The sequence below is a fragment of the Podarcis cretensis genome, assembly GCF_951804945.1.
Source record: "Podarcis cretensis genome assembly, chromosome: 7".
In the NCBI taxonomy this organism is placed as follows: Eukaryota; Metazoa; Chordata; class Lepidosauria; order Squamata; family Lacertidae; genus Podarcis; species Podarcis cretensis.
In genome coordinates this window covers 54,277,390-54,300,119 of record NC_137176.1, presented here as the reverse complement: position 1 = coordinate 54,300,119, position 22,730 = coordinate 54,277,390, and the positions used below count along the sequence as shown (strand labels likewise).

The window sequence follows — 22,730 nt, the reverse complement described above, 5'->3', positions numbered from 1 at the left end:
CTCCCATTTCAGGGAAGAAAAACAAAATCTGGCCAAGCTCATATTCGAATACCGCCAGGTTTCACAATATGAGCCGAACAAAGCATTGTTGCGCTTGAAAATCTTAATTAAGACCGCGCAGCCGCTTGGGTCCTTTCCTTGCCTCAGATGGTGCTAATCCAAGTTTATAAGCAAGACCCTAAGTAGTAATTTCTTGTGTTAAAATTAAAAATACTTTGCATTTCACGGCCTCGGTGTCAAATCCTGTGTGGGCAGGTGGGAAAATCGCAACTGAATGTCGCGGCAATCGGATAAATTGCTGAGAAGGCTTTGGGAAGCCAGCACATGCTCTCATTTGTTGAGAGACTTGGCTGCAACAAAACATTTCATCACCTTTTGCTGTCTCTTTCAAAAGTGTTTGGAATATGAACACTTGCACCAGAATAACCAGAAGCGCGAAGTAGAGCTAAGTGAGTTATTTTAGTGTCAGTTTCCATGCAGGAGTGTCCCACCTAAGCATTTTAGTGATGAGAATTTATAATGAATAACTTGATGAGCAGCACAAGCTACTTCTAATTAGGTTGGTGGGGCCCTATATCCCCGAGGACTCATAATAATTATAAGGAAAAGGAATATAGAAAGGCTCATCACAATGAAAGGACAAAATAAACAAACATTCATAATAAGGAAAGAAAGGAAGAAACAAGAACAATTTATTTCAAAGACATATGAGTGGCCAGTTTGATTCTGTAGTGCTATTTTGAGGGCAGAGGTAAAAATGAAACCACCAGAGCATCAACCAGCATGCAGTTTCTTCTTGCCAAATGGTTCTGAGCTTCCTGGCTTTGCTCCCAGCTCAGAAACTTGCTACCTAGCTCATACTACAAGGTCAAACCAGAACAGGATCACACAAACTTTAATACAAATTGGGTTTTGGTTCTCATAGGTGCTTTTGCATAGGAGGGACCACACACAGTGATCTGTGAGGTGACTGCTCTGTATGTTGAACAGTTTATGTGTGCCTTGCTGCACTGGTTTTCCCCACCCCAAATTCTTTTATCTTTAAAATATGTGCAATGCAGTCCTGTGCATGATTCTTTGGAAGTCCCACCAAGTCAGAGGAACGCAACACTACATTTCTTACAGTGCTATGGGCATAATCACAAGGTTGGAACTGATCAACATGGTGGTCCAGTACTCAGGATGATAGTTAGTGCATGGAGGAGCTGCCGTGCTAAGGCAGTTTTGAATGACTTGTTTACATACATGATGGATTCATTGTGAAAAAAGAAAAAGGTGAACCTCAAGCAGGTGCCCAAGGTGAATGTGGTTCACAGTTCAACTACCAAATACATTTCAACAAATGCTTTCACTATAGACAACTGTAAATACCAATAGACAAGAATTAAACCCAGTAACCTCCAATCAAATATTGCTTATAACTTAAAGGTGCAAATAGAATACAAAATAGATGGAATTGAACCACTTCTCTGCACTCCACTGCTATGGGAATTCTAGCTTTACATACTAGCCGATTCTAGCCATATGGAATATGTTTTCAAGATGGTTATTAAAAGCAGTCTTAGAACTGTCAACCAACTGTTCATATTCTACTCCAAATACAAAAATATGTGAACCAGCTGTGAGTTTATGCTTGTCAAAGAAGCCTTACTGTATAGATGGCTTCTGGTGTTTGAATGAGAACAACAGTTATATCCTTCTTCTGTCCTTATCACATGAGCTCCCTTTATTTATTTACATGTGGAGTCAAGATTTAATGGAAGTATGTGGTTAGTTGCTGAAGAGTTAGGTGCATTCTCACTGTAGATAGCTTTGTACCATGTAATATTTTTTAAAAATAAATGGTCTAATTAATGTGCTGTTAACTTCTAGGTCATATTTCTTCATGGATTAGGAGATACTGGGTAAGTGAAATATTTAGCTTGCTATATGATCTTAGCCTTTAAAAATGCAGCTTGCTACTTACAAGAGAATATGCTAATATTCTCACCACAGCCAAATCTACATAAGCTCCCCTCATGACAGCTTATTACTGGCTGATGTGCATGCAGTGCTCAACCTCCATATGTTAATACCATTACTTCTGAACAGGATTACTATATCCTGGGATTTTTCAGACTAGTTTTATTACTTTTTTAAAAGTTCTGCATTTTACTTCCCTTGCATATGCCACATGGAACAACAGTATAGCATTTTTAGTATTATCAGTGGGAGTGGCCTTAATCCTGTAGAACTGGCTTAGCACCCCACCTTCCTTTCTTGCCCCACCTTTGAGCTCAGGGTGGCCAGGAGTTTTATCCTGTATTTTTCTCTCAATGGCTAAACAGTCATGACTATTTGTTTATTTATTGGGCAACACTTCCCAATATACACCTTCATTTTTGTTCTCCTTGGGAGAGTGTAATCTCTTCATCGACCTGCATAGGGAGAGGGAGGGTGGGAAAAGCATAGGTCTCCAGGAACAACTTGGGTGGCAGAAATAACATCTCCCCCCTGCTAACACTGATCCTGTTATTCCAAGGGTCCCTGGTTGGTGGCTGGGCTTCTCCCCATCACCATTCATTTCCCCCTGTTTTCCTGGCTAGGGAAGGAGTCTATGTATGGTTTGGGGTGTAAAGATTCAGGTAAGAATAAATTTAGTGCTTGAAATGTGTTTAGTGGTTTAAATAGTGCATTGGAATGTATCCTTTTAAACTTACATGCAGGTTGTCACCTGATTTAAGTTAATGGCTGGAAATTAGTCTAGAAAAGAATAAACGGGAATCCTCTTCTAATATTTTTCTTTCACATTGTGCTTCCTTAAAGCTCCTCCCTACAGAAGTAATTATTTTATACACTTCAGTGTCTATTTGTTCCAGGGGGCTTACTTTGTAGTAAGTCCGCTCAGGACTGCTATCTTCGGATGCTTAGAGTTACCAAAAGTTACATTTTGAAATTAATATTTAATTAACAAGTGTGCAGTTGAACTGGCTGTAGCAATAATTTTTGCTTTACATTACTGTCTTATTTATTTTCAGTCTTGAAGCTGAATCCAAGTCTTCGCCTTGTAGTCAGCATAAACTGCAAAATAATACTGATCTAAACATTGAAGAATTGGAAATCTGATTAAATCAAATTTAAAAAAAAAATCCTGATAGAAATGGATCCTCCTTTTAAGTGTTGGGTTTTATATACTAAAAAAGAGGATGGCTAAATTATGACATAAGTAATGACTTTGGATTGATATTTAAATGAACTGGAAGATTTTAAATGACAAGCTTTTTTGTTTTGTCTGTATTTTAATAGACATGGGTGGGCAGAAGCATTTGCTGGAATCAGAAGCCCACACATAAAGTATATTTGCCCACATGCGTAAGTATATTAATCCTTTTTGGTTACTGTTCTTCCCCCAACCCCATTTTCAAAATGAGATGGCAATTACATGTTTTGTAACAGACGGCCTGAAGGTTTTCTTTGAGAAACAAGGAGTTGCTATACATTCAGCTTTTTGGTTCTTTTTAAAATTAAATACAGACAAGAAGGCAAATCCTTGGTTAACTGCATCTAGAATTTCTAGCTGCTTGAGATGACCAAATGGCTGCAAAAATCTGCTTCTGGGGCTCAACAGCATGCATCCAAGAGATTCTCCAGCTGTATTATTTATTTGTTTCTATATACCCCACCCTTTCTCCCAGTGGGAGCACAGAGTGACTAACAGTATGGTGCAACAATAAGAAATTCAAGGTAGCAGGGAAATGCAGGCGCCTAGAGGCTTCCTTCTGAAACATTTTTAGGTTTTATCATTACAGGGGCTCTGGATTACATTAGAATTTCCTCTCCTGTGGAATATCCTTAAATAACTTGAGGCATTGTACGGGTTGTGGTACAGAGTGCAGCCTGACACTTTAGAGAGAGACTGAAGAAATAGTAAGGTAATTTAGGTGTGAGCCTGAAAAAACCATGCTTTGATCATTCTCAGGTACACAAAAATGAATTTCAAAGAGAACATGAGCTATAAATGAAGTCATTAAACTTATGACTTAAAGTGATAGAATCTTCAATATCCCACATTAAGTCCATGCTTTGCCATGTATCTTATAAGTATGTACGGTTTTTTTATTATAGGACACTGATTCCCAAATGGTGGCTTGGGACCACCTGGGAAGTACCACTTGACAGAACTGCAAAACAAGGAGTATGACTTCAATGAAGGGGTGGGGCTGAAGGTGGGTCCCAAACACACAAAATCTTCATGGTGAATCCTAAGTTATGTATTATACTGCCTTGTCCAAGTAAGCCAACCAAGATAAAAGATTTCAGGAATGGAAAAAAGCCCTTTATGCCCAAGTCTTGGATCAAAATGCTCAGTCTTATTTAGGGACTGGCAGGTTGAAAAGGTAGGAAAAAATAGGTCCATAACATGTATTTTGTTTCATGACAGAAGGAACACAGGAAAACAGAATGTGTGAAATACCAGGAAATGATCTATTGGCTGCCAGTGGGTCAGTGATGGGACGCAGGTGGCGCTGTGGGTTAAAGCCTCAGCGCCTAGGGCTTGCCGATCGAAGGGTCGGCGGTTCGAATCCCTGCGGCGGGGTGCGCTCCCGCTGCTCGGTCCCAGCGCCTGCCAACCTAGCAGTTCGAAAGCACCTCCGGGTGCAAGTAGATAAATAGGGACCGCTTACCAGCGGGAAGGTAAACGGCGTTTCCGTGTGCGGCTCTGGCTCTGGCCAGAGCAGCGATGTCACGCTGGCCACGTGACCCGGAAGTGTCTCCGGACAGCGCTGGCCCCTGGCCTCTTAAGTGAGATGGGCGCACAACCCCAGAGTCTGTCAAGACTGGCCCGTACGGGCAGGGGTACCTTTACCTTTACCTAATTGTGATGGGTCACCATATTTGTTGACCAAGACATGACAGGTATTTGAGCTGGGGTAAGAGGGTCAGAAAATTTCATTTCCTGTCTTGGCCAGTTACAAAGTTTCTCTCTAAGGAGATCTGCCTATTGTGATATGATCTTATCAGGAGTTAGTGATGGTACCGTTTACATATTACAGAAACACATGAAAATGATTGTTTTGAATGTTTTTACTAATTAAAAAAAAAATTCTCCCCAATTTCCAGGCCAGTTATGCCAGTTTCTTTAAACATGAACATGGCTATGCCTTCTTGGTAAGTAGTGGATTTGCAAGAATTTTGTCATTTTTTAAAGGTTTGTTGCATTCTCTTTCCCTGAACGTACAGTGTTATTTATTCCAAATGGAGGAATATTGAAGTAGACAGAGGAGAGAAGATTGATTTTGGTCACTACATAGTAAAATGAGGAAGGGATATGGATGCAATAAAAACTGATTGAACCTTAATTTCATGTAATGTATGATATAATGCACTATGGTCACAGTTGTGTCTTTTCTGTGGACTGCAGCTCAAAGAGGAAGAGGCCTATGTTTAGTCTAACACAGGCATCCCCAACCTGTGGCCCTCCAGATGTTTTGGCCTACAACTCCCATGATCCCTAGCTAACAGGACCAGTGGTCAGGGATGATGGGAATTGTAGTCCAAAACATCTGGAGGGTCGAAGGTTGGGGGTGCCTGGAGCATATAGTCAGACACATTGCTGCCCATTATGCCAGCGTTTCCTTTCATTCACATGAATTTGGGTACTGACACATGGTCTTGTTCAGAGTTTGCTTTGTATTCCTCCTGTATAGCACATGTTGCTGTTTAGTTTCAATCATAAACGTGCCTTTTATGCCTATCATAAAGACACAGTATCTGTCTCTGGTTTGGATCTGATCTGTGGTTTGTTTCAAAGCTCATGTTCATGTTAAGAGTTGCCTACATTGGAGCTCTAAGACTTATAAAAGCTGGATGGCAGGCAGCTTTCTTCCCTACACACAGATTTAGTGGCAGAAAAGCTATATCATTTTATAATCGTTCACAAAGTGCTTAAAAGCTCACACATATTACCAGAAAAAGTGACCAGTATAGCTAACCCTACCTCTTGCTTGCCTCTCCCTTCTTCAACTCCATCCATCGAACTGTTTCCTCAGATCCTTGATTTCCATCCTGTGTTCATTCAGCCACAATTCTTTGCAAACACTGTTGTTTCTCTCCAACAATCCCTTCCTTCCAGAAGCATTCAGCTTTGATCCCTAAGACCCTGCGTAAGGTTTTCTATGCCTGTTCATTTGTCCTCTTCTTTCCTTGGCTGTCTTTCATGCCTGTACATACTCTGGCTATTTCCCCCTCAGGTTTCTGTATCTCAATCTACTGTTGACTATGTCACCTAACCTTTAAGCTTGCTACACCATAGTCTCCTAAAACCTTTACTCACTCAATTTATTTGTCTTGATGATACAACTCCTGCTGTTCCTGTAGTTGAGTGGTAGTTCAAGTGCTGTTGGTGCCTGACTCCCATCACCTCTAGCCAGCATCACAAATGATCAGGCATGATGGCAGTTGTAGTTCATAAACATCTGCAGCAACACATTGACTAAACCTGCTATAGCACATAATAATAATAATAATAATAATAATAATAATAATAATAATTAAGAAATAAATAAATAAATAAATAAATAAATAATTTATTATTTGTACCCCGCCCATCTGGCTGGGTTTCTCCAGCCACTCAGGGCGGCTTACATAAAAACCAAAAATACACCAAAATATCACAGATTAAAAACTTCCCTGAACAGGGCTGCCTTAAGATGTCTTCTGAATGTCAGGTAGTTATTTATCGCTTTGACATCTGATGGGAGGGCGTTCCACAGGGCAGGCGCCACGACCGAGAAAGCGCTCTGCCTGGTTCCCTGTAGCTTTGCTTCTCGTAATGAGGGAACCGCCAGAAGGCCCTCGGCGCTGGACCTCAGCGTCCAGGCAGAACGATGGGGGTGGAGACGCTCCTTCATGTAAGCTTTTAGTTCTTGTCCAGCTGCTACCTTGCTTGCTTTCCTTGGAAGAGGCTGTTTCTCAAGTCCTCATCTGACCTCTGATAGTTCACCACTTAGATTATCTTTAAAAGTTTAGATACACAGACTTTCAGTACCAAAGGTTTTGTCACCCTTTTTATATTACAGCATAAAGAAAAAGGCTTTATTCTGCTAATACTATGGATTACATTTTTTTAATCACTTCCTGATTGTGCAAAAATAAATAAATAAATAAATAAATAAATAAATAAATAAAGCAAGCCAGGTAGTGCTTAAAAACCTTTCCCACTAAATTTATCTACATTGTTTCATTTAAGGTTTGATATCATTGGTCTCGCTCCAGATTCACAGGAAGATGAAGCTGGGATTAAGCAAGCATCAGAGAATGGTATGTTCTATCTATAACAATGTTATGTTCACTACATGAGCAGAGCTTTTTTGATCACACCCATCTAGTCCAGCATCCTGTTCTCGCAGTTGCCAGCCAGATGCCTATGGGAAGCCCATAAGCAGAACATGAGTGCAACAGTGGTTTCTCTTCTTGTCCTTCCCAGCAACTGGTATTTAACTACATCTTCATGGGCAGCTTGTGTTTCTGTGTTGTACAGTGAGAAATGGAGCCAATTTTTTAGTGCATGGCACAAAAGCTATGTGTATGGTCACCCTGCACATTTTGGGCCTTCCCAGAATTCAGTCCTCTGAGGAAAAATGGGCCCCTATTCCTATTCTGATCCAAACCACAGAATGACTACAATCTTAATAGAATGGGTGTTGCCACATTGTGGCATTGTAGTCAGGACATTTCTTTTGACCAGGGGCTGTATCCCATTATGTCACTCAACTTTTTGAATACTATTCCTAGTTCTCACCTCTCTTCATTCTCCCTTTTTCTACTTGCAATTGCATCATTTATGTTCCAGACAAATAGGTAGGTTGCAGACAAATAGTTTAAAGTACAGTCATACCTCGGGTTGAAGTAGCTTCAGGTTAAGTATTTTCGGGTTGCGCTCTGTGGTGACCCGGAAGTAATGGAGCGCGTTACTTCCGGGTTTCGCCACTTACACATGCGCAGACGCTCAAAATGACGTCACACGCATGCATGGAAGCGGCGAATTGTGACCCGCGGACGCAGGTTGCGTTCGTTTCAGAATGCGAACGGGGCTCTGGAATGGATCCCGTTTGCATCCAGAGGTACCACTAATCTGAACTTGAGAAGAAACCCTAACAAGGTGGTTCTGATTACTTCTTTGCTTGCACAACTAACGAAAGTAGAATGCGAGATTTCTGCAACCTCCAATGCACTCCATCTAGTCATAATCAAATCCTATTACATGATCTGTATTTGGGGCTCAATTCTTATGCAGTTTTGTTTTGATTGATCAGCTGCACTTATTATATATTTTATTTGTATTAATATATATAGTTTACTGCTTTGGGAGCCTTGGGTTAAAAATTGGTATATACTGTACAGGTAAGCAGACAAAGTACAGGTAAGCAGACAAAATGGGAAAATGGCTTACCCTCTTGAAGGTGTCTTGGACCATAACTTTAGGGTAGATGGAGTCATATTTATCACCTAAGAATCAGTAGAATTTCACTGATTGCTAGGAGTGTATTATGGGCTGTCCCGTGAATCCACTGGATGAAACAGCGAAAGAACGTTGCCTCAGGAGAGTGAGGAAAATTCTCAGGGATGATTCACACCCTGGCTGGCACTTTCTTGATCTCCTGCCCTCAGGCAGAAGATATAGAAGCATGATTAGTCGCACCAACAGGGTAAAGTACAGCTTCTATCTGTGGGCTGTTAGGCTGCTGAATGAAAAGATAACAACAGGGCAACTGACTTTCGGGTTTGGTGTGTGTGTGTCAGTAAACGAGGGGAATTAAGACTAAGAGAGCTGAGTTGGGGGTGCTCGTGTAATCTCACTGTATACAAGTTGTACAAGAGACAATAAAGTATTTCAATTAAACCTTTGCCTGTTTTACCTCATCCCGAGGTAGTCTTTTAGGTGAGGCTTTATATGCTTAGCAAGAGAGAAGATTCTGACCTCATTATCTGTAGCCATGCCTGCGGCTGGATAATTGGATAAATGTCTCATCTTTACCTGTTAGCCCCACAGTGGCTCTCTCCATGACAGTCAATTGTCTACTTTTTTGTGATGACCATTAACAGTTAGCTTTTTATGGTTGCAGTGAAAGCACTTATTGAGCAAGAAGTAAGGAATGGAATACCCTCAAACCGAATAATTTTGGGAGGATTTTCTCAGGTAAAGCCAATTACTTTTTTTTTACATCTAGCACTATTTCTGTGTAAGTTGAAAGTGACTTTTATAGTATGACACACCTGCTATTATTACCATATAACATAGAATCTAGATAGCTTTTCCATTTTTTTCTGTGACCTTCAAAAGACCCACAGCACATTTTTAGTGACATTTTCTTGTGCCTATGTTTTCCTGGAGTCTTTGTGGATTGGACATACAGTGGTGCCTCGCAAGACGAAAATAATCCGTTCCGCGAGTCTCTTCGTCTAGCGGTTTTTTCGTCTTGCGAAGCATCCCTATTAGCAACTTAGTGGATTAGCGCTATTAGCGGCTATTAGCGGCTTAGCGACTTAGAAAAAGGGGGGGGGAAGGGAAAAAACTCGCAAGACTCGCAAGACGTTTTCGTCTTGCAAAGCAAGCCCATTTTGGAAATTCGTCTTGCGAAACACCTCGAAAAATGGAAAACCCTTTCGTCTAGCGGGTTTTTCGTCTTGCGAGGCATTCGTCTTGCAGGGCAACACTGTACCTCCTATTTACCTTTCCTCAAAGCTCAGGTTGAGCAGCAATTTTCAAACGCATAAGATATGCTAAAAATAAAAGTTAGTTCCATATGTTCTTGGCACTGATAGTTCTACCTGAAATATACCTTGCAGACCTTTTAGAGAATGTTCTGATCTTGGCATGCGCTCCGATACAGGAATGCACAATCTGTGGAGCAACCACTGAAGAATATATGTCAATCATTTTTACTTGGCTTGTAAATGTTATAATTTCTAGGTTAACAGCATGAGGCACAGGAGATGAAGTGGTCCCTTGGAGCTCAAGCTATCACAAAGGACTAATATGCTTAATTAAGTATGGCTCTTGTGCATGGGAGTTAGTATGGTTGCATTTGCTGTACAGCAGAGACTGCCTAGAGCAAGCTGTAACAAAGAGATTTGCTATTTTTAAAATACAGTTTTACAATAAATAGTTTCACAGACCCCTTTGCGCCTCCTCAGTAGTGTCCCCAAACCCAGCCACTTTGCTCATTCTTATCCAAATGAAAGGAAAGGAGCTGGGCCACCTGAACTCCAACATCCTTCCAGGTCCTTGTAGAAGAAGTGCCCATAGGAAAACAAGTGTTTTACAGTCGGCCCAAGGATTGGAAGTGAAAGATTCAAATACAGCACACACCTGAAGGGAGTTGGGGTAGTGGGAGAACATATTGCCTCAAGGAGGTCTGCCTTGTATTTTGAGAACCATTAATGTAAAGATCTATGAGTTTATGATTCTAGTATATAAAAATGCAGATGTGCTGTTTGACCAGTTTCTAAATGTTGGTAAGGAAGCCTAGCTGAAATTACAGCATTTTCAGTGTGCATATTTTAATATGTAATTGCAGTAATGAGTGCTCTTTTGGTTTCACTAGGGAGGAGCTTTATCGCTGTACACAGCTCTCACAACAAATCAGAAGCTGGGGGGTATTGTAGCACTCAGCTGTTGGCTTCCGCTGCGGACCTCATTTCCACAGGTAGTGTACTGCTGTTCTAAAATTCAAAAGAACTGAGGTTGGTTATATTGAAAAAGCTTTCCATTTATATTTCTGCATTCAGTTCTCATGATAGAAAGGCATAATTATCACAGTCAGGGATAAAGGCAGCTTACAGCAAGTTAAAGAGCATTCTGTTTGGTCCATTTCTCTTCTTAGATCTTGACTATAGAAAAATATAAACAGTATTTCATGAACCCAAGAACTTATAACAGGTTTCATGCATTTCTAAAGAAGGCATTGTGATATCAGCTGGATGTTTCTTCAGGACCTTTCACTAGAATAGCACATGAAAAGGATATTTTCCTTAAAGTGTTAGTATGAGAGGCTTAGCCAGTGGGGTGCCTTCCAGATTCCTTTTCCCATCCAGCCACAAAGTTGACTTCATGATGCTGACCTAGCCACTGTGACTCAGACTAACCTATGTCATAGAGCAATGAGATGAAAGGGATGGTGAACTTCTCGGAGGGCTAAAATAAAAAGTTGTTCATATCTTTCACCTCTTAATGTTCTAACATATTGCCTTTTGACAGGGTCCTATCAACTGTGTCAACAGAGACATTCCCATTTTCCAGTGCCATGGTGACCGCGATCCTTTAGTTCCACTTATGTTTGGTTCTGTCACTTCTGAGACACTAAAGACTATGTTAAATCCTGGCAACATAAGTTTTAAAACTTATTCGGGAATGATGCATAGCTCGTGTATTGAGGTAATTGTTCTACAAAATACTGATGTCATCTGAAGTGATGTTCTGTTTCTTTGTTTTCCATTTAAGCCATACTAGTATATAAGACCTTGAAACAATTGTAACGATATAATTTTATTTTCAAGAACTAGTTGAAAGTTATTAAACATTTAAAAAACTTATTCAATAGATACAATTGAAGAATAGGATACAACTGTAATAGACTTAACATTGTCCTGCACTTCCTCTTTCTAAGTAATATCACATTTTGAACCAACTAAATATCCAGTATTTTGGAACATAATTCTGACTTCCTTAGCATGGAACCTGCTGACATTATATGCAATGCAGTCATACATCTGTACTCAGAAATAAGTCCCAGTAAGTTCAATGGGACTCACAGGTTAGAGCAAAGTTTTCCAAAATTTTCATGTTGATGACACACTTTTTAGACATGCATCATTTTGCAACACAGTAAATCAGTTTTACTAGCAAACTGGAGGTTAAACTAACCATTTCCAGCCCTAGAAGGAGCATGAGGAGTGTTTGTGTGACACATCTACACACTGCAGCTAACACACTCAGTTTGGAAAGACTCTTGGTCCAAAACGGTGCAGATACAATGGCAGGCTGACTGTATGTGGGACTTTCTTTTTTAGTACTGTAAAATGACAGTTTGTGTTTTAAGTTTGGTTGAATGGAAAAGAATCAATGCTTTCTAGGCTAAGAATGACTTTGCATTGTAAGGAATCCAGCCATATGCTTGGTTTTATTGTGTATTGATTCCTGCAATATGCATAATTAAACCAGATCACTGTTTTTTATCCCTTAACAGGAAATGATGGATGTGAAGCAGTTTATTGACAAGCAACTACCTCCAATTGACTGAAACTATGTGAGAAACCTTTTGTTAAATGCACCAGCAACAGTTGTCACCTGTACTAAATTCTTTCTTTTCATGCAGCATTTCTAAAGTATTTCTGTGCCTACAGTGTTAACTGTATTGCAATGAATAGATCACATAACTTTGAGAAGTAATGCTTTTACTTCACTGGCCGCAGTGTAGATGCAAGGCAGAGGAAAAGCATGTTAGAATATAATTAGGTATACTCCTCCATGCTTGATTGTTCCAAATTTACATTTGTCTCTTGATAACTGAATACCTCTTCTTTAAAATAATTGTTTAAATGAGAACAGTTAATGTTCCAGACCTGTTTTATTACTGCTTGCAAAATTGGCATTAATGTATTATACATACAATATGCAGTATGTAAAACTGAGTAAGCATGCAGTGGTAGGATAAGTATATATACTTAAAGATCACGTTTAATCAATATTATTGCATGAGCAAGGGAAGACTGTTGCCCAGTCTTTAATTATTCCTGCACATGATGAAATACAGTATTATCACCTCCCTGTGTGTCAGGCTACTTTGAAAACTTAAAGCACCTGATCTCTTAAGTCAGATTCCTACTCAACTGCACTTAATATGATTTTAATATAAATCTTTAATACAATGAATTCCTAGCATAAGCTCTCCTAAACTCTTGCAAAACTTAAGCCCTCAAATGCTCTTAAGTAGCCTTGTAAAATTTCTGAATTAAAAGTAAAAGAATATATTTTATGAACAATTTATTGTAAATTGCTTCTGCTATAGCAAAAGCAGGAATGTGCTGTGGTACAACCACAGATGTAATAGACAAGTGAATCTAGAAAAGTCATTGGACTAATTTTTCTTAGCACACTTAGCACAACAGTGTGACTTTTTTGTTTTAAAATGTTTCAGACTTCAAGTCTTTGTCAGACTAGTATCTCTCTCACATCCCAAAGTTATGGCAAATATTTGAGAAATAAAGTATTCTCCCTTGCTCAACCTGCCAAACCTTATTGCATTTTAATCTATACATATGCAAATAAAATTTGAAGCTTCCTAAGTAACTTGTATAGCCAGCTTCAAAAATTTTCATGTAATGTATTCAGAAGCAGTATTGCAGATTTGGTGGTAGTGCAAATCATAAATATGTAGAAAAATTTGGAAATTTCCCCTCTTCCAGGCCATCACTGAAGTTCCACTATTTTGCTAACTGTCTTGGCATTACACTGCTGATACATATCTTATTCTTAATGATGTTGAAATTACAGCTTCTGGGGTTTCTTCTATTATCTCTCTTCTTTATGCATATAATCCAAGCGTAGGAATACAATCCAACACAGTCATATGTGCACGAAGACAAGCATTTATTAAGTTACAGATGTTAGTGTTCCAAGGATGTTTGTAATGTGACTGTAAGTACTTCTCCTATCTAGCTTTGTATATCACATTCCTTGAGCCTTGCTGAACTTTCTGTAGCCTCAGGGCCATCTATATACCAGCAGAATTGGGCAGTAAAGTGGTTCCTGGTCTGCACAAGTTCAGATTTCAAATGAAAGAATAGGTTTGACTGTTCTTAGCAGTCTCTCTAACTTGCTGTGTGCTAGGGGAGAGTTTGAATGAAGAACTGAAACATGCCACCTTTCCATTTGTAGAAATGGATTTCTAATTGCATACAATGCATTTCATACAATGCATTTCAGGAACAGCTTTACCACTTAATTCTGCTGAATAGAATTCAGCCCTTAAACAGTAGTGAATGCTTCTGTACTCAGCCTTCTTTCCAAGATATTTCAGTGCTGAGGACCTCTGCAAGAGCTGGTGTGCACAGGATTTCAATATGAAACCAGTGTGACTCTCTTGAGTGCTTGTTCTGTTTATACTGGAGAATAGTTTTCAATATAAATTATAGCTTGCAGCAGAAGGCAATCTGTCATTTTTCTGGCAATGTGTGAATTTTTTTCAGATCCTTGCTTTAACAGAAGTTGGTCTGCTAAAAAGTATTTCTAATGGAATAGATATGTTCTATTAAGCAGTAGTGAAAATAGATGTTTTGATTTACTAGACTAGATTCATGTTTTATCAACTTGTGTGAAACTACTGAAATAAAAATGGTAGTACTCCAATAAGATACACATTTAGTCCACTTTGAAATTATAGACATGTAACATTTTGTCAAATCAAAATTTGATATCCAGTATTAGATGAAATACTTAATTGCCAACTTGCTGATAAATATTAATTATATTGTATGTATATTACAGCGTAAATGCTGCATCAAAGGAAAAAACAATGGCTTCATTTTACCCTGATAGGATGTAGCCTTTATTTTTCCCTTAAGTAATGTACAATGTCAATGCAGTGAATTGCTGAAGGAGTACAGTACTCTAACTTGTTACTCTAATCTGTTAATTAAATGTTTGCCTTAGTGAGGTGTATTGCACTTCATTAAACTGCAAAATGCATCTTTTTATAAATAGGTGCTATTGACACTCAAAATGAATATAGTTTTAAGAATGTATTGTATAGGATGTTAATAAAGCCATATGTTTAGGCTGGGATATTTTATAAACAAATTTAATTTGGCTTTCTTTTTCCCTAAGTTGTAGAAATACACAGTTAAGGTAACATCTTGATTTTATATTTGTTTATAGAAATAAGTCTTGTTGAAATGGCTTTCTTGTAATTGAAAATTGTAACCTTTCTGTTACTGTGAAATAAACTCTGAACAACCATTACATGAACCATTTCTTGATAGCAGAGTAAAGGCTGCAGACTTTATATATGTAAAGTAAAGCAAAAGATGGAGAAGGGAATATTTCATCTTTTAAAAGGACCTTATATTATCTTTCATTTATAAATCTCAAAGCCATTTACAATATATATGTGTATAAACCCCCCATTGAAATCCATACACTTAACTATCTAAATAGTAATAATTTCAGGAACAACAGCAGCAAGAATAAAAAATAAATCTTGCAGTAAGAGTCAGCAAATAAACAGAAAGATATTTTAATTGCTTGCAAAGGCACGCAATGTTTGTAGGGTAATAACTGATGCTACAATAGAGAAGTTTAATATTAAAAGCAGGCGGTCTTTCAGATATCAGGGCTTTAAACACCAATGTGAGCATCTTGAATTGCACCTGGAAATGAAGGCAACCAGTGCAACTGTTTTAGAATGGGTTAAATCAGACCTAAATGGAACCTCAGCCTGCAATTTGGCTGCTGCATTTTGGACCTACTGAAGTTTCTGCGTCATCTTCACTGCACTAATACAATCTGGAAGTTGGCAGAACATGGAGTACAGTGGCCAAATAATCTCCGTCCAAAAGGAATCATAGGTGGCAAACCAGCTGGAGCTGAAAAAGGCACGCCTAGTATCATAGGTGGCAAACCAGCTGGAGCTGAAAAAGGCACGCCTAGTCTTCGAAACCGTCTGAGCCTCCAGTGATAGTGATGAATTCAGGAGCACCCCAAAGCGGCAAACCTGCTTCTTCCATCCAGGGTGGTCTGCTAAGGGCTTAGTATTTATTTTTTAAGCAATTATTTTTTAAGCAATAAATGTTTGGGTAAAATAAAAATGTCAGTTTATGTCTGTGAGTAATAATAATGTAGACTTCAGGAATAACTATTGGTAGAAATGTTCCTGCAAGTATTTTGGCCCCAAGTCATTCAGGACTTTATAAAACAAGCATCAGCTTAAATTGGACCTTTTAAGATACTGGTGCTACTGGTGCTAAATGATCCCATTTGGCTGCCCCAAAGTTAACAACCTGACAGCCGTACTCTGCAGCAATAATCCAATTGCTAGGTCACCAGAGCACAGGCTACTTGTAACAAATTGTCTTGGTCTAAGAACAACTCTTATTCACTGCCCGGAAAGCCTTAGGCAGCACATGCTGAACAGCATAGCATAATTTTTGACTGACGATAGGAAATCCCTGCAGTAGTTAGAAAATGCTGCAAGGCTAGACATAAAAGTACGATATCCAGTAAATGGCGGGGGGCGATATATATCAAAAAATCGACTTTGAGCTGAAGAAACCTTCCCGCATCCTACACCGGCCCTCTTTTCGCTTACACGCCACCCACCCTCTGTGCCTTATACCTGGATCAAATCCCACCCCGATCAAGCACCATTAGGGCAACTCATAAGGCAAGGGATGCGTACACACCATGCAGTTTTACATCTGAAAGGTATTCCTCCCCCACACGCCCCAAAAATAAAAACAATGGGAACTGTAGTTTCCTCCTCGCCGAGCTACAGTTCCCAGCGCCATTAGCAAGCTGCAGCTCCCGAGATTCTTGGGGTGGTGTGTGCTTTAAGTCTGCTTCTACGGTTCCTCCTCAGCCAGTCTCTCTTGATCCCAACTCTCTGATGGAGAAGCGACATTTTCTTGCAAGCGCAGCAGCAGCCGCCCCACAGCGTCCCTCTATTTCCGCTGGGCGGGCGCAGCTTTTGAGCTTCGGTGAAGCTCCACCTTCCCCTCCCCTCCATCGATGTTTTCGGCTTTCGCGAGCACCGCCTGGCTCTCTTTGCCTCGGCTTGATGAGCGCAGCCTAGCGCCGCGGCTGCCGAGCTGTCGCTTCTGGGTCAGGCCGGCTTATGTGCTGTGAGCGGCCCGGGCTGTGGGTTGGCGGCTCCATCTTTGCTGGCGCCGGAGTCACTGCGGAGCAGCAGCCGAGGCAGCGTTAGGCATTCGCGGCGGCGGCGGCGGCGGCGGCGGCTGAACTTCGCTCCCCATCACCCGCATCGTGGAACGTAGGCGCCGCGGGCAGTCGCCATGAGCGCCGAGGATGAGATCATTCGCATCGCGAAGAAGATGGACAAGATGGTGCAGAAAAAGAACGCGGTGAGGAGATGAGCCGGGAGGGACCGAGTGCCGGTGTGTGTGTGTATGTGTGTGAGAGAACGCGAGCGAGCGGGCGGGGGGGGGTGTTCCACTGAGCCCCTCGCGCGCTCGGCTTGAACGTCCGCTCGACCAATCAGCTGCGCCTCGCGCTCAGCTGGGCGCCCGCCTTTTTCTTTTTTCTTTCCTGAGGGGCGGCTTATTTCGCGCGCGGATCCTCTTTTGTGAGGCCTCAACTGTCACCTTTCGGAATGTGGGTGGGGGAGAGGAAGGAAGCACCTCGCTTCGCCCTCGTGCCAGTGTGGCAGATGGAGCCGTTCCTCTGGGTGGCTCTCTCGACTGGTGACGACACTGTACGTCAAAACAAGGCACTTTCACGGGCGACGTTTCCTTGGGGAGCAACCGAATCCTTGCCCTCCAAAGAACCGGCAGTCCAGGGACCCACGAAGTGAAGCCCTTGCCTGTGGTGTATTGTGGCACGACCGCTTCGCCGGAGGCTGCCCGATTTTCTCGTCAAGGCTGGTAGCCATGGTATACTGTACTTGCTTAAAAATATGGTGCTGGTTGTCAGAAGGGTGAACTCTCTCTCTTTTCACAGATCTGAGAAGAAAGGACGCAAAAATATGTTATGAGTCTCATTTGTTTGTTTGTTGATTCATTCATTCATCCATACACAGTATATTTATCATACGAGTATTTATACTCTGTTTACTCACCTGAATTCTCCAGGCAGCTTGCAGTATATTCGAAGCACAACAAAGCAGGCAAGGCTACAATAGTTACTACAGCAGGTCAAAGGTGTATCGGTTTCCCCTGCTTGCTCTCTGGTGTCCCATTAAATGCTGTTCTGGAACTGACTTGAAGCAACCAGAGGTTATTCCCACACGGCCCAGGACTTGCTCATAGAATCGTAGAGTTGGAAGGGTCATCTAGTCCAACCCCCTGCAATGCAGAAATCTCAACTAGATCATAGACTCAGAATATGATTCCCTGGCCAGCTGCAACTGCCTCTCACAGTCCTGGCCTTGATGCAGGAGGAGGTGCTGGGGGAGCAAAGATGTTAACATGTCACCTCCCCAATAGGTATATGTTTTCTGGGTATCTGTCTCCACCTTTGATTCCATTTTCCAATGGGACAATAATTGCTAGTCTGCATTGGTTTTAACTGGCTTACGTGTCTTGTAAGTTTCAGCATCTTTTTGGAAATGTTTGCTAGATATCATGCCACGTGTTTATACCTCGCTGCCCTTGAGTGTGGTTGTGGAGGCGGTGGGGAAGCTTCAGTCCTTTCAGTCCTTTCAGTCCTTCACTGCCTGTAAATAGGCAGTGAGATAAAACCATAAATAAATGACAGTATTCCACCTGAATATTAAACTAGGTTTTATTTTCGCTTTTAAACATTTCTGCATACAAGTCAGTTGATGAAGATGTGTCACTCAAAATGTGTTCAATAAACTTGACCTTACATTTGTCATTTTAAAATGAAATTTCCATCAACATGATTCTCACTCTTAAAAATAGGAACTGGAGCAGTTGTCCATAAAAGTTAAGTGAAACAGGTAAAAGTTCCCAGCTAATTTCATAATAATAATGTCATGTGAATTCAGGGGGGAGGAATTCCATCATCACTGAAAGTGATCTATGCCTTCCTCAAACAAATATTAAAATTATAGCATCTCCTTGGAATATCACAGTATTCTTGAGTGCACATGTATTTTAATATTTTTTTGGCTGGTCATATTCAGAGAAGATAAGCCTCACTAGGCTTGGTGAAGATTCTTTGAGAGAGTTGTATATTTTTTCTGCAAATGGTAACCCTGGTCTGGCTAGTGTCATGTTTCCTATAGTAGTGAGTGGGGCTAAAAATGTGTTCGATTAAAAATGTAAGTATATAAAATGAGTTTTACTGTAAAACCTAAGCCTTGCTAGTCTTCATAAGGAATAACTTGGTAAACCTTACATCTAAATGTGCCTCTGTGCTACTAAGTAAAATTAATTTTATCTGTAACCATTCCAGAAATTCTTCTATAGCTTTATTCTAAATATGGATTCAGTGTAGAACTACAGTGGTGCCCCGCAAGACGAATGCCTTGCAAGACGGAAAACTCGCTAGATGAAAGAGTTTTCCGTTTTGGAGGTGCTTCGCAAAACAAATTTCCTATGGGCTTGCTTCGCAAGACGAAAATGTCTTGCGAGTTCCTGCGGGGGGTTTTTCCTCCCCCCCTTTTTTCTAAGCCGCTAAGCCGCTTATCCGCTTATCTGCTAAGCCGATAAGCCGCTAAAAGCCGCTAAACCGCTAATAGTGCTAATCCGCTAAGCCGTCAATGGGCTTGCTTTGCAAGACCAAAAAACCGCTAGACGAAGAGACTCGCGGAACGGATTATTTTCATCTTGCGAGGCACCACTGTATTAAGAAACATTGATTTATTTGACTATCTTTGATAATACTTTTGATTCAGATGGTATATTTTAGATGTCAACTTCATATATTTTTCTCTGCTTGGTGAATTATGCCTTCGGAACGCTACTTAATGCTTGATACAGGGCTGTGTTAAAGGCTTTGTTACTGATTATGTATGCCACATTCACTGAAAGAAAGTTATTTTAACTTGGTAAGTGAGTGCACAGTGATGTTGTAGGAACAGTCATGTGTTACGATTCTTATGGATTTGGGGTTGGATACCCTGGTCTCTTGTATTCTTCCAAGCCTCACAATGGGAGTTTCTTGCTGCTGACCCACACATCTCACACCTACAAATTCAACTGGTTCAGGCGCAGTGTGTATTCCTTTTAAAAAAATCATATCAGCATGAACTGTATACTTGTGTTAAACTAAACCTTGCAAGTTATATTTCTGACTATCAATGCTTGTTCTGTAGTATAACCAGTGTAACAAATTACCTTATTGTGTAATGAATAGGTCAAGTTGGCAGAGGTAATTTTGCACATATGGATTTCAAAAATCGAGAACAGTTGAGTAAGATTAGAGAAAAAAGGTAAGCAGTAGCTTTTCCTCTTATAAGGTACGGAGCCAGTATGTGTTAAACAACTTTCCATGTGCATTCCGCTGCAATCCTATGCTCACGTATTTGGGAGTAAGCCGCATTTAGCTCTGTGAGACATGCGTTTGAGTAGACATGTATAGGATTGAAGTTACAAATCATTTGTACAAATTTATATCTAGCTGTAGCATCATACTTCTTAAATCCTTGAATATGGAACCTAATCTATAAAGACTGATTCTAAAAATAATTTTGAACTATTTTCGCCTATGATAGTTTTATGACAAATTTATTTCTTATACAAATTATATTGTTGTTCCTAAAACCTTCTTATAAATATTTGTCTAGCGAATACTGCAGTTCTTATACTGTATGCCGGCTCCCTCAGCCAGTAAAGCGAGATGAGCGCCACAACCCCAGAGTCGTCCGCGACTAGACCTAATGGTCAGGGGTCCCTTTACCTTTACCTTTAGGTCAGGTTTAGAACAGAACCACTGAAATGAATGGGACTTAAATTAGTCATGACTGACTTAAGCATTTTATTTCAAGCGGTCTTATTTAAAAGTGAGTGTGATTGGCTACAGTGGAGTGCTACTTGTATAAAATGTTTTGGTTATTGCATCCCCATCTTAATTTAGCATAGGAGTAAGGCCCACACTATTCATTGGAATTTGATTATTTGTACGTTTGGGACTGTGGCATAAAGCTACAATTTTAAAAAAAGTTTTCTCAGATGTAAATCCTTCTGGTTTCTGGTTGAAATTTTAGATTCTGTTGATTTTAGAGGGAAAAAATCTATTCTGCCTTTGAATTTTCTTTTAACTTAAGACGATCTTACTATCTAGTTCTCTGAATGTTTACTAAGTTCTGAGTTCAACAGAGCTTGGGCTCAAATAAGTCTAGGAAGGTATTTCATAGACAAATATGAGCCCAGTCCCCAAGTGTGCTTAGCTCATGTATTGAGTCCTTATATGCACTACCACCACCACAAAAGCTTATCTGGTAGAAAGCATGGTAGAAAGCATAGGGCTTTCTCATTGGTGTGACCTGTCTTTTGGAATTACCGTATTTTTCGCCCCATAGGACGCACTTTTCCCCCTCCAAAAATGAAGGGGTACCATATTCCCTGTTGACATGCCCTTTCGAGGAACTTAGCAAGGCATTTGGAGAAAAAGGATTTTGGCTGCTGGCCTGCAGTGATGAATTTGTGATGGATCTATTGAGTATTTGTAACATTGCTTTGGAATTGTTTTCATTTTTCACATAATGATCCCTCAAAGTGAAAGACAGGGTATATATTTCCTTAATCGCAGTACTGCTTCTTGCACTAAGTTTCCAGATGGGTGGGGTATAAATAATAATAAAATTATTATTATTATTGCAAATAAATATATGGCTTTGCATTTATCTTTATTTAAGCAGCAAGGTAAAAGAGAATAGTTTCATGCACACTTTTTAGTTTGTTTGTCATGTTACTGCAAGTAACATTCTCTTACACAATCTTTCAAGTGGTATTTCAGAAGATAGTAGGTCAGGTTGAACAGTGAAAACTCCTGCTGTTTATTCAAAACAGGCTTTATTTACATTACACATTACACATTTTTATTTACATTATTTTACAGTTTTTGAGATCCCTTAGTGAAAGGCATTTCCATAGTATCATAAACACATGTTGAATACAGGAGAGGACAAAGCTACCATCAGGCTTGTATGGCTATAAGTCAGTAAACAACTCTTCCAAGTTTTTGACTGAAACAGGTGGAATGATTTCTGCCTCTTACATCATCTAATATGGGTAGATTCCACAATTACAATGGAAGATAATACACTCTGCCCATTCTGGAGCTAATTTAGTTGTATTATGCTAAGTTTTGTATGTAAATTATTACAAATATCATAGGCAATAAGCTATAGCTCTAATTTGTTTTATTTGGTGTAGGCTTAAGATTCAGAGAATCTTATTTGGAGGGTTACTTTCTTTGATTGCATTTTAAGGGTGTCATTTATTTGTTAGATTAAATAAGTTATTTTACTAGAAATGATAGTATTTATTTTTGGACAAATTTGTTTTCACAGTTGTAAACAGATGGATTAAAACTTCAAATATTTGATTATGTTTAGTTGCACACATTCTAATATGCTGAGAAAGGGGGGGTACCTTTTTAAAGAACCTTAAAAAAATCGAGTTTTAGATGGATTTGTACCTATTTACCTGAGAGTAAGCCCCATTGAACTGAGCTTAAATCATTGGAAGACAAAAGTACTGTGGGTGAATGGTTCCTATGTTTGAGATACTGACTATTTTCCAGTTTTGGATGAGATTACTGTACTTTCCCCTGAAATAATATAGGTTTGGGTCCGTCTTTTTCTTTTGTGACTTGTATAGCCTTAGTGATTAGGAACCCCTTTTACTGGCTATGGCGGCTGCGCCAACTATTACTGTTCTTGAACAGGAACAACCTGCCAGAGGTGTTCATAACATCAATACCTGATCGTTGCAATGTGCTCTGCATGGTAGGACTATGCTTGTCCATGGTTTGGAAGCTCTAGCTGGTGCAGAATGCTGTATCTAGACTGTTGATGGGGACTACTCTCAGCACATAACAAGAGTGC

General features: G+C 40.0%; 1 protein-coding gene and 1 long non-coding RNA gene across 6 annotated transcripts in view; both read left to right on the top strand.

Annotated features, from left to right (window-relative positions):
* Positions 1 to 22,730, top strand: part of LOC307219870 (transcription elongation factor A protein 1) — a 40,474-nt gene that overhangs the window by 711 nt on the left and 17,033 nt on the right. The window contains exons 2-9 of one of the 5 annotated variants that reach the window (XM_079983397.1): positions 1,873 to 1,904; positions 3,286 to 3,351; positions 5,101 to 5,148; positions 7,229 to 7,299; positions 9,105 to 9,178; positions 10,587 to 10,688; positions 11,240 to 11,416; positions 12,228 to 14,998. In XM_079983397.1, coding sequence (XP_079839523.1) covers positions 1,873 to 1,904; positions 3,286 to 3,351; positions 5,101 to 5,148; positions 7,229 to 7,299; positions 9,105 to 9,178; positions 10,587 to 10,688; positions 11,240 to 11,416; positions 12,228 to 12,281 — 624 coding nt within the window. In that variant the 3' untranslated portion in view covers positions 12,282 to 14,998. Of the gene's footprint in view, positions 1 to 1,872; positions 1,905 to 3,285; positions 3,352 to 5,100; positions 5,149 to 7,228; positions 7,300 to 9,104; positions 9,179 to 10,586; positions 10,689 to 11,239; positions 11,417 to 12,227; positions 14,999 to 16,172; positions 17,122 to 20,037; positions 20,112 to 22,730 lie in introns of those variants that run through there. The other 4 variants (XM_079983398.1, XM_079983396.1, XM_079983395.1 and 1 more) reach the window with 4 other exon arrangements.
* LOC307219882 lies at positions 18,438 to 19,901 on the top strand. The gene is made up of 2 exons (XR_013840634.1): positions 18,438 to 19,184; positions 19,530 to 19,901. It is a non-coding gene; the product is annotated as an uncharacterized lncRNA (long non-coding RNA).